The sequence below is a fragment of the Onychostoma macrolepis genome, chromosome 13, assembly GCF_012432095.1.
Source record: "Onychostoma macrolepis isolate SWU-2019 chromosome 13, ASM1243209v1, whole genome shotgun sequence".
NCBI classification, from domain to species: domain Eukaryota; kingdom Metazoa; phylum Chordata; class Actinopteri; order Cypriniformes; family Cyprinidae; genus Onychostoma; species Onychostoma macrolepis.
In genome coordinates, this window is record NC_081167.1 from 31,035,800 (window position 1) to 31,053,143 (window position 17,344).

Consider the following 17,344-nt stretch of genomic DNA (forward strand, 5'->3'; position numbering starts at 1 on the left):
CCCTTGGCGGAAACAAGCGTTTCTCTGACATCAGACTGTAAAACTCTGTTTGGATTTAACTGTGACCTTATTTATTATTTTTAAGGCTGCACTATTCCAGTACTGTGGTGTTTCTTGCATGACTTTATTCCCTGGATTAATCACTTCTGCTCTCTCACTACGGATAAAAGCTTTTCCTTAATGAGTAAATGGAAATGTAAAAATAAATCTGCAGTATCTAAGTGATTCGTCTCTGATTTGTGCTCGGAGACATACTGAATACTGATGAGCAAAATAACATGACAGGGCAAAAAAACAATGCATCAATGCATAATCATCCATCACAAACCACTTATAAAACTTCTGACAATAAAATATCATAGAGGCCGGTGCTCACACTTTATTTGATGCGTCTATGTTGCATAAAGACACATATACAGTTCTAAAATTAATTATAAAAATAATAAAATATTACAATAAAATTATTTTAAATAAAATTATTTTTCCAGTTTTCCCAGTCATGATTACTGCATGAAGATAATAAAATATTACAATAAAATTACTTAAAATATATATTTTTTAAATTCCAGTTTACCCAGACATGATTACTGCATTAAGATTTAAAAAAATAAAAATAAAAATAAAAAATAATAATAATAATAATATTTTTTTTTTAAAAAGTCACAAAACACAATTTCTAGTCGATTTAATATTGTAAAGTTGAGACTAACTAGAAATGAATGAGTTTACTTACTTTTAATGAGTTTAATCCATGACTTTTCTATGAAGATTTGACTTAATTTAAATATTTTCTTGACTAAAATCCCCTGCCATTGATAATGAGAACATATTTAACAAAGTCACAGTGACAAGATCACTGAAGTAAAGTGTGAACACGCAGAGTTACTCACAGAGACACCGTGGTGTTGGGTAAAGAGCTGGGCTGCATGGTTTCCGTCAGGTCCGCATCATCACACACAACCTTCACGCGCACGCTCTGCCTGTTAAACTCCTTTGATCTCTCCGCGGTGCAGTGACAGCTGTCAATCATCAGCTCGGGACAGTATCTGCTGCCGCGCGCTACCGCGAACGCCGCGCACAGCGCGAGCAGCACTTTCATCGCGATCTGCTCTGTCACGTTACTTCCAGCCAATCTGGGATCAAATTATCGATCATCTCAGGGACGATCAAACACAGAGGACTAGCGGTCCCCAATCATCAGAGAAGCACCTGGAGAGGATGATGATGATGATGATGATGATGATGATGATGATGATGCGCAAAAACAAAACACACTATTCCCAATTCAAAGCCAGTCCTGCATTATACGCCAGTTTAGATCAGGTTTGCATCCTCACTGCAAGCGCTTCTCTTTATCCTTATTATCCAAAAGTGAGGAAAACTTCTGTCCCAGGGCGCTTCTCCGCGCATTAGCGCAGTTGGCGTGACTTGTGCAAGAGCGCTCTGCTGTCAACAGGTTGCTGTTGCTGGATGAAGTAACTTCTAGCGATGCGCGTCAAGTCTCACGCGTTTCTCCGCCCGGCGTCGCGTCCTATTACGCTGAAGGCCTGCCTTATGAATAACAATGACGCACCGTGTCGTTTCCCAATAAGGCGACCTGATTGGCTGACAGCGAACGCTGGTGAGCGGGAGCTAGTCAGCTGGCCAATTATTCAACTCTATGTGGCGAGTGGCTGAATCATGAATATTAATTAGGCTGAACGCTCCAGAAAGAATTCTAGTCAACGTCAGCACGCCTTCATTAATATTCACAAGCCATTTCTTCGCCATAGTAGGATATAAAACTGTCCCTCGCGGCTGATAAACTTTTCATTGGCTCAGAACTACACGACATGATTATTCATCCTAAAGAGGCCTGGAGATGAGAAATTACACACTATTTAATCATACATAAGTCAGATGATTTATATTAGCAGAGGTCTACATCTATGGATTTAGAAAATCTATCATTTTTCTTTTTATGATTAAAAAAATCTATATATTTTCACCTCAGCAAATTCTTGTTGGGTTTTGTCCCTCATACAAAAGCTATATTTTTTCTCAGATGATGGAACTTGAATGCACTGTTTTCCTGTAAAGAAAGAAAAACAAATAGTAAGAGATGTTCTTCTATAAAATTGTCTCTTTCTGTTACTAGGTTACTGTCTGAAAAAGCCACTCTGAGATGGACGTCAACTAGTTGCTTTGGTCATCAAAGACATAAAAGAGCAGCAGCAGCACATCTCGTCTTGAAATTGCAATGAAATGTTTAACCTTTTTTTTCTCATGTGCATAAATGATCTTCTTTATCCCTCGGCAACTGTTCAGATGACAAAATGACAGAACATCAACACAATCCAGCAGGATGAATAGAGTCCATCTGAACATAAACTGACCGAAGTTACATCCGGTTTACACAATTAACACCTGAAGAAGTGTGTGTTTTGGGGAGAAAACACCATGCAAGCACATAAAAATAAAATTCTTATATGTCACATGGAACTGAATTAAAATGCTGTCGACTTTAACGTCACATTCAGATTTGGTGCATAACATGCACTTAAAACATACAGTATATGAGAACCAATGGTGTTTGGCATCAATGATATAAAGAAATGTGTTGATGCACCATTTTTTATACAAAACCATGATCCGCACTCACATGAAACAGTCTTTTCTTTTCGTTTTATTCTACATTCACCATCAATAGGACAAGGACGCAAACGTTTCGGCTTTCCTCAGTGTGTTAAACCACACAAATCCTCCATCCACTTTTTAAATCACCAATTTGACGTCATCCTTCATTTACCAATGTTCATTCATTAAAAGCTTACGTACTCCATTTCAATATTCAACAACTTGCATTTAAATACCACACCCATATCATAACCACCATTGCATTACAATATACCTCTTATTCGACCATAAATTACCTCGGAATTAATGTGTATCACTCTTGTGTATACTAACAGTTCAAATAAACCATCAGCAGTCTTTACTTTTAACAATTCAGTGATTGAAATCAACAGACATTTCAAATCAATATGTAATATTTTGTGGAGTAGATCTCAAGCATTCAGTGTGAAAATAAGTGATTATTAATGACGACGCATGTCTGTTGATTTCAATCACTGAATTGTTAAAAGTAAAGACTGCTGATGGTTTATTTGAACTGTTAGTATACACAAGAGTGATACAAATTAATTCCGAGGTAATTTATGGTCGAATAAGAGGTATATTGTAATGCAATGGTAGTTATGATAATGGGTGTGGTATTTAAATGCAAGTTGTTGAATATTGAAATGGAGTACGTAAGCTTTTAATGAATGAACATTGGTAAATGAAGGATGACGTCAAATTGGTGATTTAAAAAGTGGATGGAGGATTTGTGTGGTTTAACACACTGAGGAAGGCCTTTGAGCCGAAACGTTTGCGTCCTTGTCCTATTGATGATGAATGTAGAATAAAACGAAAAGAAAAGACTGTTTCATGTGAGTGCGGATCATGGTTTTGTATAATAAGTGATTTAATGGATTGAAACGAAACGAAACGAAAGATCAAGCGACGGAAGAGCGTGGTGCAAACAACTTTTGTGGATGCACCATTTTTTAAATGTTCATGAGGCTTTGAGAGCTTTGATTTCAATCTGTTTCCCACCAAGAAGACAAAAGCTGAAACAAATCCATCAAGATGTTTTTATCTATATTACAAGTCCATAATCCATAATAACGCTTCCTCCAGTTAAAAAGTGCATCTCCTGTCGTCTCTCACATCAAAATCCAGACACATATTTGTTTAGAGCTGTTTTGCTTGATCTGCAGATTTCTCTCCTGATTCAGACCAGAACACCTTTTCACTGGAGAAAGCGTTATTATGGATTATGGACTCACATTTCAGTTAAAAACGTCTTAATGCTGGATTTGTTTCAGCTTTTGTCTTCTCCAGATGTTAACTGATGGACTGGAGTGGTGTGGATTATTGTGGTGTTTTTATCAGCTGTTTGGACTCTCATTCTGACGGCACCCATTCACTGCAGAGCATCCATTACTGAGACACTGATGCAGAGACACATTTCTACAAACCTGATGAAGAAACACACTCATCCTAATCTCGGATGGCATGAGGGTGAACACATTTTCATTTTTGCGTGTACTATTCCTTTAAGTGTGTTGAACGTGTATATACAGTGTATAGCGACAGAAGTCGGTGCAGCTGCTTTGCTCTTGTAGAGCCGAGAGCGAGACGAACTTCCACACTGAATGGGCTCTCATTATTTACACTGAAGGAGACAGAGAGAGGCTGACCAGCCCTGAGTTTCCCATATTTCACTGCATGACAGCCAAACATGAGGCAGCTCTTTCCCCCTCAACCGCCGACAATTTCTCATTATCTCTCCCTTCTTCTCTCTCTGGATCTCTGGGGAAAGGCAAGAAATAAAAACACGGTTGGGTTTTGCGTTCCTTTCAGGTTGCTGCTGGAGAGGTTGTTTAGACAGATGTAGCTTCACCTCGGCGCTGGAACGAGAGTCTTCCCTCGCGAGACCGAGCCGCGCCGTTCTGACATCATCATCTGAAATGATAAATCTCTAGACGGAGAATAAGAAGCAGGCGTGCAGATGCAGTCCGTCTCTCCTGTAATGAGAAGCAGAAAACTTCAGCAGCCTCTTGATACAGAGTAAATATTTTCTCAGTGGTAAAGAAAGAGCGTTCAAGCCTCCCTAAACACCAGAGCGATAAATAAACTCACTGAGGATTACAGACTGAGAGTCGTGTCTCAGATTAAACACATGTGGAGATCCACATCTGAGAAGCTAAAGCAGACACTGTGGCATCATGAAGGTAATTCAAGAAGATTATGAACAGTTACCTGCATCCCGGGTCAAAATTAACATTCCTCAACAAAACATTTGACCAAAACAAAAAAAGTGACCAATAATACATTTTACACATGCATACAATAACATATGCAGTGTACTGGTTTTTGTGGTTTACGGGGACAAAATTTGTATAATGATATGGGTATGACAGAGGTATTACAATTTAAAGGTGGTTTATGAGGACACTGCCTATGTCCCCGTAAAACAAAAGGCTTAAAAAACATACTAAATGGTGTTTTGTTTTTTTAATCTAAAAATGCAGTGTAAGGTGTAGGGTTGGTGCAGGACAATAGCACATACAGTAAGTACAGTATAAAAACCATTACGCCTGTGGAGAGTCCCCGTAAACCACTAAAACAAACGTGTGTGTGTGTGTGTGTACACACACACACATGCACACACGTACATACATACAAATCTGTATAATATAATGAATATTTAAAATATAATATGGAATATTGAATGTATGTGTATACATATATAAATATATGTACATAAACAATTATATTACATGTATAAAATATCATATTGAACAATAGTACACATTTAAATACATAAAACAGTATATTAAATAAATAGAAATGTATATTTACTAGTGCTGTCAAATGATTAATCGCAATTAATCACATCCAAAATAAAAGTTGTTGTTTACATAATATACAGGTAGGTGTGTATTTATTATGTATATATAAATACAAACAGTATATATTTTTAAAAATATTTACATGTATTTACATGCATATATTCATATTCATATAATTTATATTTAAATATATTTAATATAAAAACATAACATATTTTTCTTAAATATATACATGCATGTGTGTGTATTTATATATACATAATAAACATACACAGTACACACATATATTATGTAAACAAAAACTTTTATTTTGGATGTGATTCATCGCGATTAATCATTTCACAGCACTAATATTTATATAATATACATATGTGTGCATATATATATATATATATATATATATATATATATATATATATATATATATAAATCTATATCATTTACATATACTTCATATTAAATGAATAAATATATTGAATAACACAATTAATTATATTTTAAATAAATATTACAAATAATGAAATATATTAACATATTATAAACATTATTTTTATTATTAATAATAATAATAATACATAACTAATAATATTGCATATTATATTAACCAAAATAAAAAAATTATGGTCTGAATTTGTTTCCAGACAATGTTTTAAAACAATGATTGTAGATTTGTAGTCATGAAGGAAAATGAAAAGTTATTGCCTCCAATCTCCTTTACTAAACAGCCATCATATTCTTCTATTGCAGTTTACTGGATGAGAAAAATAATCTGTGATAATTACAAACCCTCATTATGATGAAATTAGGAGGCATTCACAGCAAATGAACAGGTAAACAGCCGTGTCGTCAGCGCAGTGTGGCGTCCTCCCGCGTGTGCACTAATGAGTGCACTTGTTCCTGATACGACACGACATGCACAGTACGTGTGCCAGCAGCGGCTCTGGCAGGAACACTGTGAGCAGAGCAGATGAGCAGCAGGACGTACAAGACTCCTGAACATCAAGAACATTAACCAAGGACAGACAGATTTCACAGTCAACAAGTGAGCTCATAATTCGAAACAAAAACAGATAAAAGTAGGAAAACTAGAGAAGCCTGAGTGTTTTCACTGGTTGAAGGCAGTAAATGTGCTGGTGAGGATGTGGTCCTGGTGCCAGCGACTGCAGCTCAGGACAGAACCAGACCTCAGTCTTCACGCATGCACTGTAAAACAGGGATGAAATAAGGATCACCTGTTTTCTAAATGCTTGTTATAGAGCTTAATGTGTACAATTCATGCATACATATATTTTATATTATGCATTTTGCATTATTACTTATGTTATGTTATTCATATTAATTTAATAATAATAATAATAATAATATATAGCTAATTATGTTTTATATATTATATGAAATAAAACATTTTAAATGGGGGAAACAACCTAGATGTGGCATTGAAACGTTTTGGTTTTCACTGTATTTATATCTCATTTGCCCAAATTTGCAATGGTGCGACTGGTTAAAATACAGATTCTCAATCTTTTTTTTATCAGCCAAACCCCTAAAGCTAATATATTTTCTTAAAGTCTCTCTTAGTGTTATTTTTAGTATTATTGAGATTACAATTTTTGTTAATATTTTGAAATTAGTTTATTAGATATTTACTATTTATTCTTTTGTTTGTTTGTTTGTTCTTTCAATTATTACGTTTGAATAATTTCGTATGTTTTTGCCATTAAAAAAATAAATATGTCTATATAGTTTTTATTAATCTATTTAGTTTAGTATACTAATCTATCTAGTTACTTTAGTAAACTAAAAGAAAATGAGCGAGCCTTGGCAACTAGCTGAAATAAAATACAAATAATAAAAAATATACAGTGGGGCAAAAAAGTATTTAGTCAGCCACCAATCGTGCAAGTTCTCCCACTTAAAAAGATGAGAGAGGCCTGTAATTTTCATCATAGGTATACCTCAACTATGAGAGACAAAATGAGAAAAAAAATCCAGAAAATCACATTGTAGGATTTTTAAAGAATTAATTGGTAAATTCCTCTGTAAAATAAGTATTTGGTCACCTACAAACAAGCAAGATCTCACCCCGTGGGGTCAAAATGATCACAAGAACTGTGAGCAAAAATCCCAGAACCACACGGGGGACCTAGTGAATGACCTGCAGAGAGCTGGGACCAAAGTAACAAAGACTACCATCAGTAACACACTGCGCCGCCAGGACTCAAATCCTGCAGTGCCAGGCGTGTCCCCTGCTTAAGCCAGTACATGTCCGGCCCGTCTGAAGTTTGCTAGAGAGCATTTGGATGATCCAGAAGAGGATTGGGAGAATGTCATATGGTCAGATGAAACCAAAATAGAACTTTTGGTAAAACTCAACTTGTCGTGTTTGGAGGAGAAAGAATGCTGAGTTGCATCCAAAGAACACCATACCTACTGTGAAGCATGGGGTGGAAACATCATGCTTTGGGGCTGTTTTTCTGCAAAGGGACCAGGACGACTGATCCGTGTAAGCGAAAGAATGAATGGGGCCATGTATCGTGAGATTTTGAGTGAAAACCTCCTTCCATCAGCAAGGGCATTGAAGATGAAAGCGTGGCTGGGTCTTTCAGCATGACAATGATCCCAAACACACCGCCCGGGCATCGAAGGAGTGACTTTGTAAGAAGCATTTCAAGGTCCTGGAGTGGCCTAGCCAGTGTCCAGATCTCAACCCGCTGTTGCCCAGCGACAGCCCCAACCATTGCACTATTGGTGGCTGACTAAATACTTTTTTGCCCCACTGTATATACACAAAAATGAAAAAAGTTTTTTCTGGCTTTAGTTTCAGGTAACTATATAACCCTGGTTCCCTCCTGAGATTTTAAAAGTTCATATTTCAATAATTTAACTACACGTTCACATTCTCTGATGTCAGTTAATGGTTCCAGCGCCATTAAGTAAACAAATAATCATATATATATATATATGTATACACACACACACACACACACGTGGTCAGAATTGTTGCTAGTGGCTGATGTGTTTCAGTCTTGTAAAGAAGCCCTTGTTTTTGTGCTCCTCACTGAAGTCAGCTGCTGTTCTGATGTGATTCTCATCAGGAGGATGAGTGTGATTTACAGAGCTGTGTGTGACTCTGAGCCGCTCCACAGCAGCCTTCAGCGGGACGTAACACGCTCAGATCCGGCCCGGATAATCAGATGCTGTCTGGACAGAGAGTCTCCCGTGAAGCAGATTTCATGGCATGTTACACAATCGTCTGAAGGTGAGGAGGGCGAGACAAACTCTATTATGAGGGCACACGAGATGAGATACGTCAGTTTCACAGCGTTTTATTCTGCTCTCCAGCTTTCCCATCACGGTGAAGAAACCTCCTTTGTTCAGTTCAGAAACCTCTTTTCTCCTCTGAACGCACTGTACGGAGACTTTCAAAGCCATACCTTAGCTGGAAATTGTTCTGTCAAAAAGATGTTCAGTAGAATTGTAACACCTTTTGTGCAAGTGTTACACGAAATGAGGGACCAAACAGACCAATCTTACTCATGAGTCAGGTGTATTAAATATAATCACCCAGAACATACGAATTCAATATGACAAACGATTGAGAGTTCAACAGTTAGGACCAGAGCATATTGGCTTGTAATCACTTAGACCTGTATACCTTGCTCAGTCTTTGTTGAAACATGAAGCGCAAAAAACAGTACTTGAATGCCAAGATGATTCCACAGCAGAGTTCAGCCAGAAAAGAGATGTTTGAAGTCCAGCGTTGCTTTTAAGCGGTGGATGTAAGTCAGTTCTCCGTTCCAGACTTCTCAGATGTTTAAGCCACCGATTAATCCATACATGCTCAGAACACAAACCCTCTGTAGACAAACATTTAAACAAACAAACCATAACCATGTGCTACAAACACTTATAACACAAAATATCACGCACAGTTACTTACAGGTGAGCTTAGGACTATAAAGAACGTTCACATTGTTTTTTCTATACAATAAAATGAATAAAGATGGTGTTGAGCTCCAAAACAGATATAAAGCATGCAATATATTATATGAAGTCTTCAGAAGTCATATGATAGATTTGCGAGGAACAGAACCAGATTTCAGTTATTCAATCAAATTATTATCGTTTTTTTACTCAAATCTCATCTGCACAAATTTGCAATGTTTAACAAATTTGCTAAAATACAGATTCCCAAACTTATCTGTCAGACAAACTCCTCTGAGCTAAAATATTTTCTTGAAGTCCCCTGAGATATTAAGTTAATATTTCAATGATTTAACAACATATTTGAATGTTTATGGTTCTCTGGTGTCAGTTAATGGTCACATGACTCTCAGGTAAACTATTAATCAAACATGATTTTCATAATTTTCTAGTGTTTTATTTTATTTTTATACTTTATATTATACCATACTTTAATGTTATATATTTTTTATATATTTTTACATTTTAACTAGTTTTGTTTAGATTTTATGTAATTATTTTTATTGAATTAATATTCAATAATTTAACACATCTACATGTTTACTGAAGCTGGTTAATGGTCTGTTATTTGTTGTTTGTTTATTACTTGTGGGTAAACTAATAAAACAAATAAAAATGTGACCATTTTTAGTGTTTAACTTAACACTTTAACTTTATAGTTCATCACATTAAGTATAAAATGAAGATTATTGGAGTATGTTTTACTCCAAGTCTTTCTAAATTAAAATGTCATGTTTAATTCAATGTGCTACTTCATGATTCTTTGTAATTTGTGAAATTTACTAGCAATTTCTGAGTGAAAATTCCAGTGCATGTTCCATTGTAATAAAATTAACATTAATTAAAATGAACTTTTTCAGCAGCAATTATTCCAGCTTTCTAACTGAACAGACATTTTCCTGAATTTACTGTTTCTGTTAGTATTATTCTTATTTGTGAGTCACTTCAGATAAAGTGATCCAAACAATTCAAATAAAAAACACATAAAAACCTACTGAATAAAAGTTCTGTGGTGACTTGTTTTACTTCATATGTTCACTTTGGACGTTTCTACTGTTGCTGTAGGGACTCAAATGTGGAAAATGTCATACTAAAGACTCCTGCACAGAAATAAGAGGAACTACTGTCTTGTACTAATAATTTCCTTCCTTTCCAGCACTAGATTTATTGTTTTATCATTACAAACGTAGCTCTGTGGGTTGAAGTCGTGTGTTTCCTCTGGTGTGTCATGAGCGCTCGCTGCGTCCCAGTGCTGTCTCTCACACACAGCTGGAGTCTGTCACTGGATCACAACCACAAGAGTCCCTCTGAACCTCCAGCACCACAGTAAACACAGCCGGCCTCGCAATCCCATAATGCAGCGCTGCTACTATAAACCTGCAGTCACACACACACACGTTTACATAGCTTTCTAAATGCTACCTAAATTCCATAGGCGTAATGCTTTTTCTACTGTACAAACCGTATATTCTATTGCCCTACACCAACCCTACACCTAAACCTACCCCTTACAGGAGACTGTGCATTTCAACTTTCCCCAAAAAAAACTCATTCTGAGTGATTTATAAGCGTTTTGAAAAGTGGGGACATGGGTCAATGTCCTGAGATGTCACCTTCAGCTTGTAATACCTGTCATACCTTTGTCATTATACACATCTATGTCCTGACTTTTCACAAAAACGCGCACACTCACACACACACACACACACACACACACACACACACTCTCACTCACTCACTCACACACACACATGAGCTGGAGGCCCAGCGGCTCTAGAGGACACTATAATAAACAGGGTGTGTGAGAGACGGAATCAAAACAAGTGAGGGTGTGGAAGAAATGTGCAAAGCAAACAGACTGAGCAGCAGTAGCGCCGGAGGAAAGAGCAGCTCCAGTGTGTTTGTGCTGAAATACACCTGCTGGACCACCAGAGCAACACACCTGCCTCAATACACCTGCAGGACGGGTCAAAACTAACACTCACACAGCACCAAATCAAGCACAAACCAGCTCTGGCCAGCAAATAAAACTACATGACTTGCCAGTTTATCAGTAACTTCACTAGCAACTGCAACATAATAAAAATATAAATAATACAAATATAATAAAAAGTCACTTTGTATATAAGCATAAATAAATACATGTAAATTTAGATGAAAAAAAACACGTATAATTGATATTGATAAAAAGAAAAACATTGTCAAAAATGGCTAAAACGCACTTTTTCCAGGGAGCACTTTACTGTAAAGTCAAGTAAAGTAAAGTAAAATAAATGCAAGTTATATGTTTTATCAGCTATTCCAGTCTTCTGCTAGTATTGCTGCCTTCTTTGGATTAATTGTTTCTGTTTGAATTATTCTCATTTCTGAGTCACTTTGGATAAAAGCATAAATGAATACATGTAAATTTAGATTTTAAAAACATACAATTAAAAATATAATATTTAAAAAAAAAAAAACCTACCGAATAAAAATTCTATGGTGACTTTTACTTGGGAAAAAAAAAGAAAAAAGAAAAGAAAAAGAAAGTAGACAAATGGAAAGCGATTATGTTCACGCCGGATGATTCTACCTGCAGAAAATGTGGAAAAATTGTCCTATTAGCCAAAACAAAATTACGAGGAACAAAACTGCCATGATGTCTGGTGTTTTTGTACTCTGTTCCACTCATTTCATATATACTACATACTTTTATTTTACCTGACAAGGAAAAATAATCATAAACACATTGCTTTGTAGCGCAAACAGTTGTACAATTTACTGCACCTTGTTTTTTTCTAGTTAATCACCTACAGCGGCTAATGAAAAGACTTGCATTCAAAGATAACAGCTCATCTCCGCATTGCAAAATAAGATGATAAAGCCTCAGATCATCTATTTCTGCAGTGTATAGCATGCATACTGTGCACAGTAACCAAGCTGACCGAATACCACAATAACACACTTCATTTGCCAAAACCACAGCCCTCAGTATCCCATAATGCAATGCAGTCAAGCCGACCATCCCTGTCCATTCTGAGTCCGGCTATCTCTTAATTACCTGGACGGACACAGAGGCATTATGGGAGTAAAGCGAACACAGCAGCACATCAATCAGCTGCCAGCTCACAGCCGAGGGAAAGACTTCATTCAGATGATGTGAATGAAACTCAGCGTGTGGATCACTCCGATGCACTGATTCATATTTATTCATTACTCACAGCTATTATCCTGAAAAAAACCCCGCTTGAATGAGGAAGAAAAATAATCAAATATAGCAGCGATGCAAGTTTCATTTTGATAAAGTGATTCAGTTCTGAGTCTGTCGTGTGCATTTATATCCATCCAGTCTAAACTGCTGCAAGTGACTTTTTAAGAAAAATTACACCTAAAATATCTCCAGTACCTGACAGATACACTGAAACAGGTGCGACAGACCTAAACTAACGAGATCCCTCAGACAAACACTGAACGAGTCAGACAACTTCTCACTTACCAGAAAACTGCTATTTCAAAATCTAATAATATTTCACAATATTACTGTTTTTATCATATATTTGATCAAAGAAATGCCACTTTGGTGAGCAGAAGAGACTTCATTAAAACATTTAAAAATCATGTTATAATCATGTCTATATATGCATCTTTATTAAAACTACATATATACACAAAATCTGTATTTTAAAATATGTTTTTGTAATAATGATTTTATGTTTATTTATTTACTATCAACATGTATTCATAGGTTTTAAAAATGTGTCAAAAAATGTTACATGTTTGTATATGGGCTAGATATATATGTTGATATAAGAAATTGCTCCAATAGGTTTCATATATGTTCATATTTTTATTTCATATTACAATTTATTACTTACATGACAACTGAATATATAAATACATAAACTACATTTGTGTATGAATCCTTAGTTTGCACTAAGGATTGTAATTTCAGTCCGGTTCTCTGTGGGTCTTTACAGACATGCATGGACCGAGATCCAGCTGTGTCAACATCTCTCACACACACACACACACACCTCTGACGCATGACAAAAAATATCATCCTAACTACATACGACCACAGCAGAACTGAAAAGAAAACAGAAAACCACCACGAGTCGTTGTAGTGGAAGTAGAAAGAGGATCTCTTATACTGTACTACATATACACAGCAACACTTCACTGAACAGTTCTAGTGTAATAAATAAGAGCTACTCTTCAAAAAACTCTTCTTCTCTGCTTTTACTGCTTCTTAAATCCCTCTTTTGTTTTAGCTTGTATAGATGATGTTTGAAACTTTAAATCGTGTTATCGCCTCCTTAAGATGAATCGCCTGCAGTATTTCTCATTTGTAAATCGATAAAAGCGTCTGCTAAATGAATAAATGTTAAATACTGCACAGCAGGGACTTGAAGAGGAATTGATTCATTTAAATGAACTATCCGAACATAGCCATTGAAATGAGACAGAAAAAAACTGTGAGCAAAGAGTTTGTTCATTATAATGTGTATGAAATTGTTTCTGTAGAGCATAATTAACCTTCGATGCAATGCAAGTCATTTTGAATGAGCTTTCCTGTAGCTCAAATAGTAGAGCATGGCGCTAGCAATGCCAAGATCATGGGTTCGATTCCCAGGGAAAGCAAGAGCTGATAAAATGTAAAAACTGTAACTTGAATGCAATGTAAGTCGCTTTGGATAAAAGCGTCTGCTAAATGCATAAATGTAAATGTAAAATGAATGAACGCGTCAAATGAATAAATGCTGTTTCAGATGTTCTCGGTTAGAAAAAGCAGCTTACACACTGCAAGCAATGATTTTCTTGCTCAGTATTTTTGACTTGTTTTTCAGTACAAAATACCTAAATATTCTTAAATTAAGACATATTTACCTGAGACACAAAATGGTTTTAGAGATTATGTCTTGTTTTCTGAACAATAAATCAGAAGTGAGTTTATACTTGGAACTAAAATAACTGCAAATAAACTCAGAAAGATTATTTTTATCTGACCCATTGGCAGATATTTAACCCATTTGAGTTAAAAATATTTTCTTGAAGTCTTACCGAGATATTAACTTAATATTTCATTAATTTAATAACACATTTGCATGTTCATGATTCTTTAATGCCAATTAATGGTCACATGACTTGCAGGTGCACAAATAAAATATTTATTAAATTTCTTTAAAAAATTATTAATTATCTATTAGTGTTTTATTATTTATTAATATTATATTTTTTATTTTATTTTAAATTTTTAACTTGTTTTGATTTAACTTGATGTAATTAAATTAAATTAAATTAATATTCAATAATTTAACAACATTTACACGTTTATTAAATTTGGTTAATGTCACATGACAGGTAAACAAATAAAATATAAATAAATATATTTTATATTTTATCATTTTTATAGTGTGCTTTTTTAACTTAAGACTTTGTATGTCGTTCATCACATTAAGTATAAAAAAAACAAAACATTTTCTGAAAAATCTGCAAATAGGCTCAAAAAAAACAAAACAAAACAAAAAAAACAAGAGGATTTTTTCTGACCCCATTGGCAGATATATCACTTAATTTCAATATTTTATTTATTATATTATTTATTTATTTACTTTAGAAAACAAGACTTAATATTTTATGCCATTTCACTTCTCGAGTAAATGCATCTTGATTTAAGAATGTTTAGAAGTTTTACTGAAAAACAAAACAGTAGAATAAGTACACTTTTTAAATTTGTAAAAATATATAAAAAGAAGAAGAAACCATCAGATTGAATGAGAAGAGACAGAAACGACGAGAATCCCTTCTCTGGAGTGTTTCTAAAGGAACGAAACCCTGTGCGCTTCTCTTTCCTCTTCCTCTCTGGCTGAAGCGTTTGGCCGTGCGCCTGGTGAATGCTGAGCTGATGCTGCAGACGTGGTTTGAGCTCAGGACAGCAGCTGTATGGATCTGATGGGTCGTCGCCTCACTGTAATAACACAACAGTTAACGTCCCGAGCACCAGCTCAATGTCACGAATAAAGCTGAGGGTCACGGTTTGGATGGACATCATGCACTAGTTAGAAAGTCTAAAGTAGGCTGTTTAAAAATAGCATTAGTTTCTACATCTGCATCATTTTATACTTACAACATTTGCACTCAACTGTATATGTGACCCTGGACCACAAAACCAGTCTTAAGTGTCAATTTTATGAAATTGAGATTTATACATCATCTGAAAGCTGAATAAATAATCTTTCCATTGATGTATGGTTTGTTAGGATAGGACAATATTTAATATCTTAATGATTTTTGGCATAAAAGAAAAAATGGATAATTTTGACCCACACAGTGTATTTTTGGCTATTGCTACAAATACGTGACCCTGGAGCACAAAACCAGTCTTAAGTTGCTGGGGTATATTTGTAGCATTGTATGGGTCAAAATGATCTATTTTTCTTTTATGCCAAAAATCATTAGGATATTAAGTAAATGTTCCATGAAGATATTTTGTAAATGTCTTACTGTAAATGTATCAAAACTTAATTTTTGATTAGTAATATGCATTGCTAAGAACTTCATTTGGACAACTTTAAAGGTGATTTTCTCAATATTTAGATTTTTTTGCACCCTCAGATTCCAGATTTTCAAACAGTTGTATCTCAGCCAAATATTGTCCGATCCTAACAAACCATACATCAATGGAAAGATTATTTATTCAGCTTTCAGATGATGTATAAATCTAAATTTCGAAAAATTGACACTTAAGACTGGTTTTGTGGTCCAGGGTCACATATACAGTAATGCATCAAAGTGTTTTGTTGCATGCGCATGTATTGCTGATGCTTTCACAAACCCTAAATGTGTTTATATTTAGAGCTGAGGTTCAGATTGGTGTGCATGGGCTTTTAGTGCACTGTCATTCTTCATCGGGGTCACGCAGCCATATACAAACACGGCATGCTGGGATATTTTTATCAGGAGACGTGCTTTCTGTCAGAGTGCTTCTCTCCTGAGCACTTTCGCTTTTACAGAAGAACAGACAAAAGCTTTGGATAAAAGAGAGTGGGCTAATATGTAGATGGCTTTGTTCCGAAACCTAGCGAGCTGCCGACTATTGTTCAAATGTTTGGGATTTTTTCTAAAAAGAAATTAATACTTTTATTTAGCAAGGTTGCATTAAATTGATCAAACATAATGTTATCAGACATAATGTTACAAAAGGTTTCTATCTCAAATAAATGCGGTTCTTTTGAACTTTGTATTCATTTGTGAATCCTGAAAAAATAAAACATATCACAGTTTCCACAAAAATATTGTGCAGCACGACTGTTTTCAACATTGATAATAATCAGAAATGTTTCTTGAGCAGCAAATCAGCATATTAGAATGATTTCTGAAGATCATGTGACACTGAAGACTGCAGTAATGATGCTGAAAATACAGCTGCGCATCACAGAAATAAATTACATTTTAACAGATATACACACAGAAAACAGCTGTTTTAAATTATATTTCACAATTTTACTGTATTTTTGAACAAATCTTTGTGAGCAGTAGAGACTTGTTTGAAAAAAAAAAACATTAAAACATCTTGCAGACCCAGTGTATTTATAATCAACATTTGAGTTATCTTGGGTTTCATCACAATGCATTTTGTTTTCTTGTAAAGCATCGACACATTATTACACGCTGTCTATGTAGGGCACTCACTAGGGTTTTGGACCGGAGCCTGTATTTGTGATTTACACAACATGAGTAAGTGCTGATAAGCCATAACATAATGCTCCAAACATCAGTTTGCCTTCATCTATAAATATTTAATTTGTCTGTCTGGTTTCCTCAATCGCTTTTAAAATACTCATGTGGCGCTTCCGCTCTGTGAATTACTGGATGTTCCCATCATTCCAGACGGAAGAGTAAACACACATCTATTACACATCTTCAGAGCCGCTCTGAATTCA

At 35.3% G+C, this 17,344-nt stretch overlaps 1 protein-coding gene across 2 annotated transcripts in view; it reads right to left on the reverse strand.

The window, feature by feature from the left end:
- The window catches only part of LOC131552126 (adhesion G protein-coupled receptor A3), a 166,645-nt gene extending 165,128 nt beyond the window's left edge, over nucleotides 1–1,517 (reverse strand). For both annotated transcript variants that reach the window (XM_058795667.1, XM_058795666.1), the window contains exon 1: nucleotides 891–1,517. In XM_058795667.1, coding sequence (XP_058651650.1) covers nucleotides 891–1,099 — 209 coding nt within the window. In that variant the 5' untranslated portion in view covers nucleotides 1,100–1,517. The remainder of the gene's footprint in view (nucleotides 1–890) is intronic.
- Nucleotides 1,518–17,344: the final 15,827 nt, after the last annotated feature.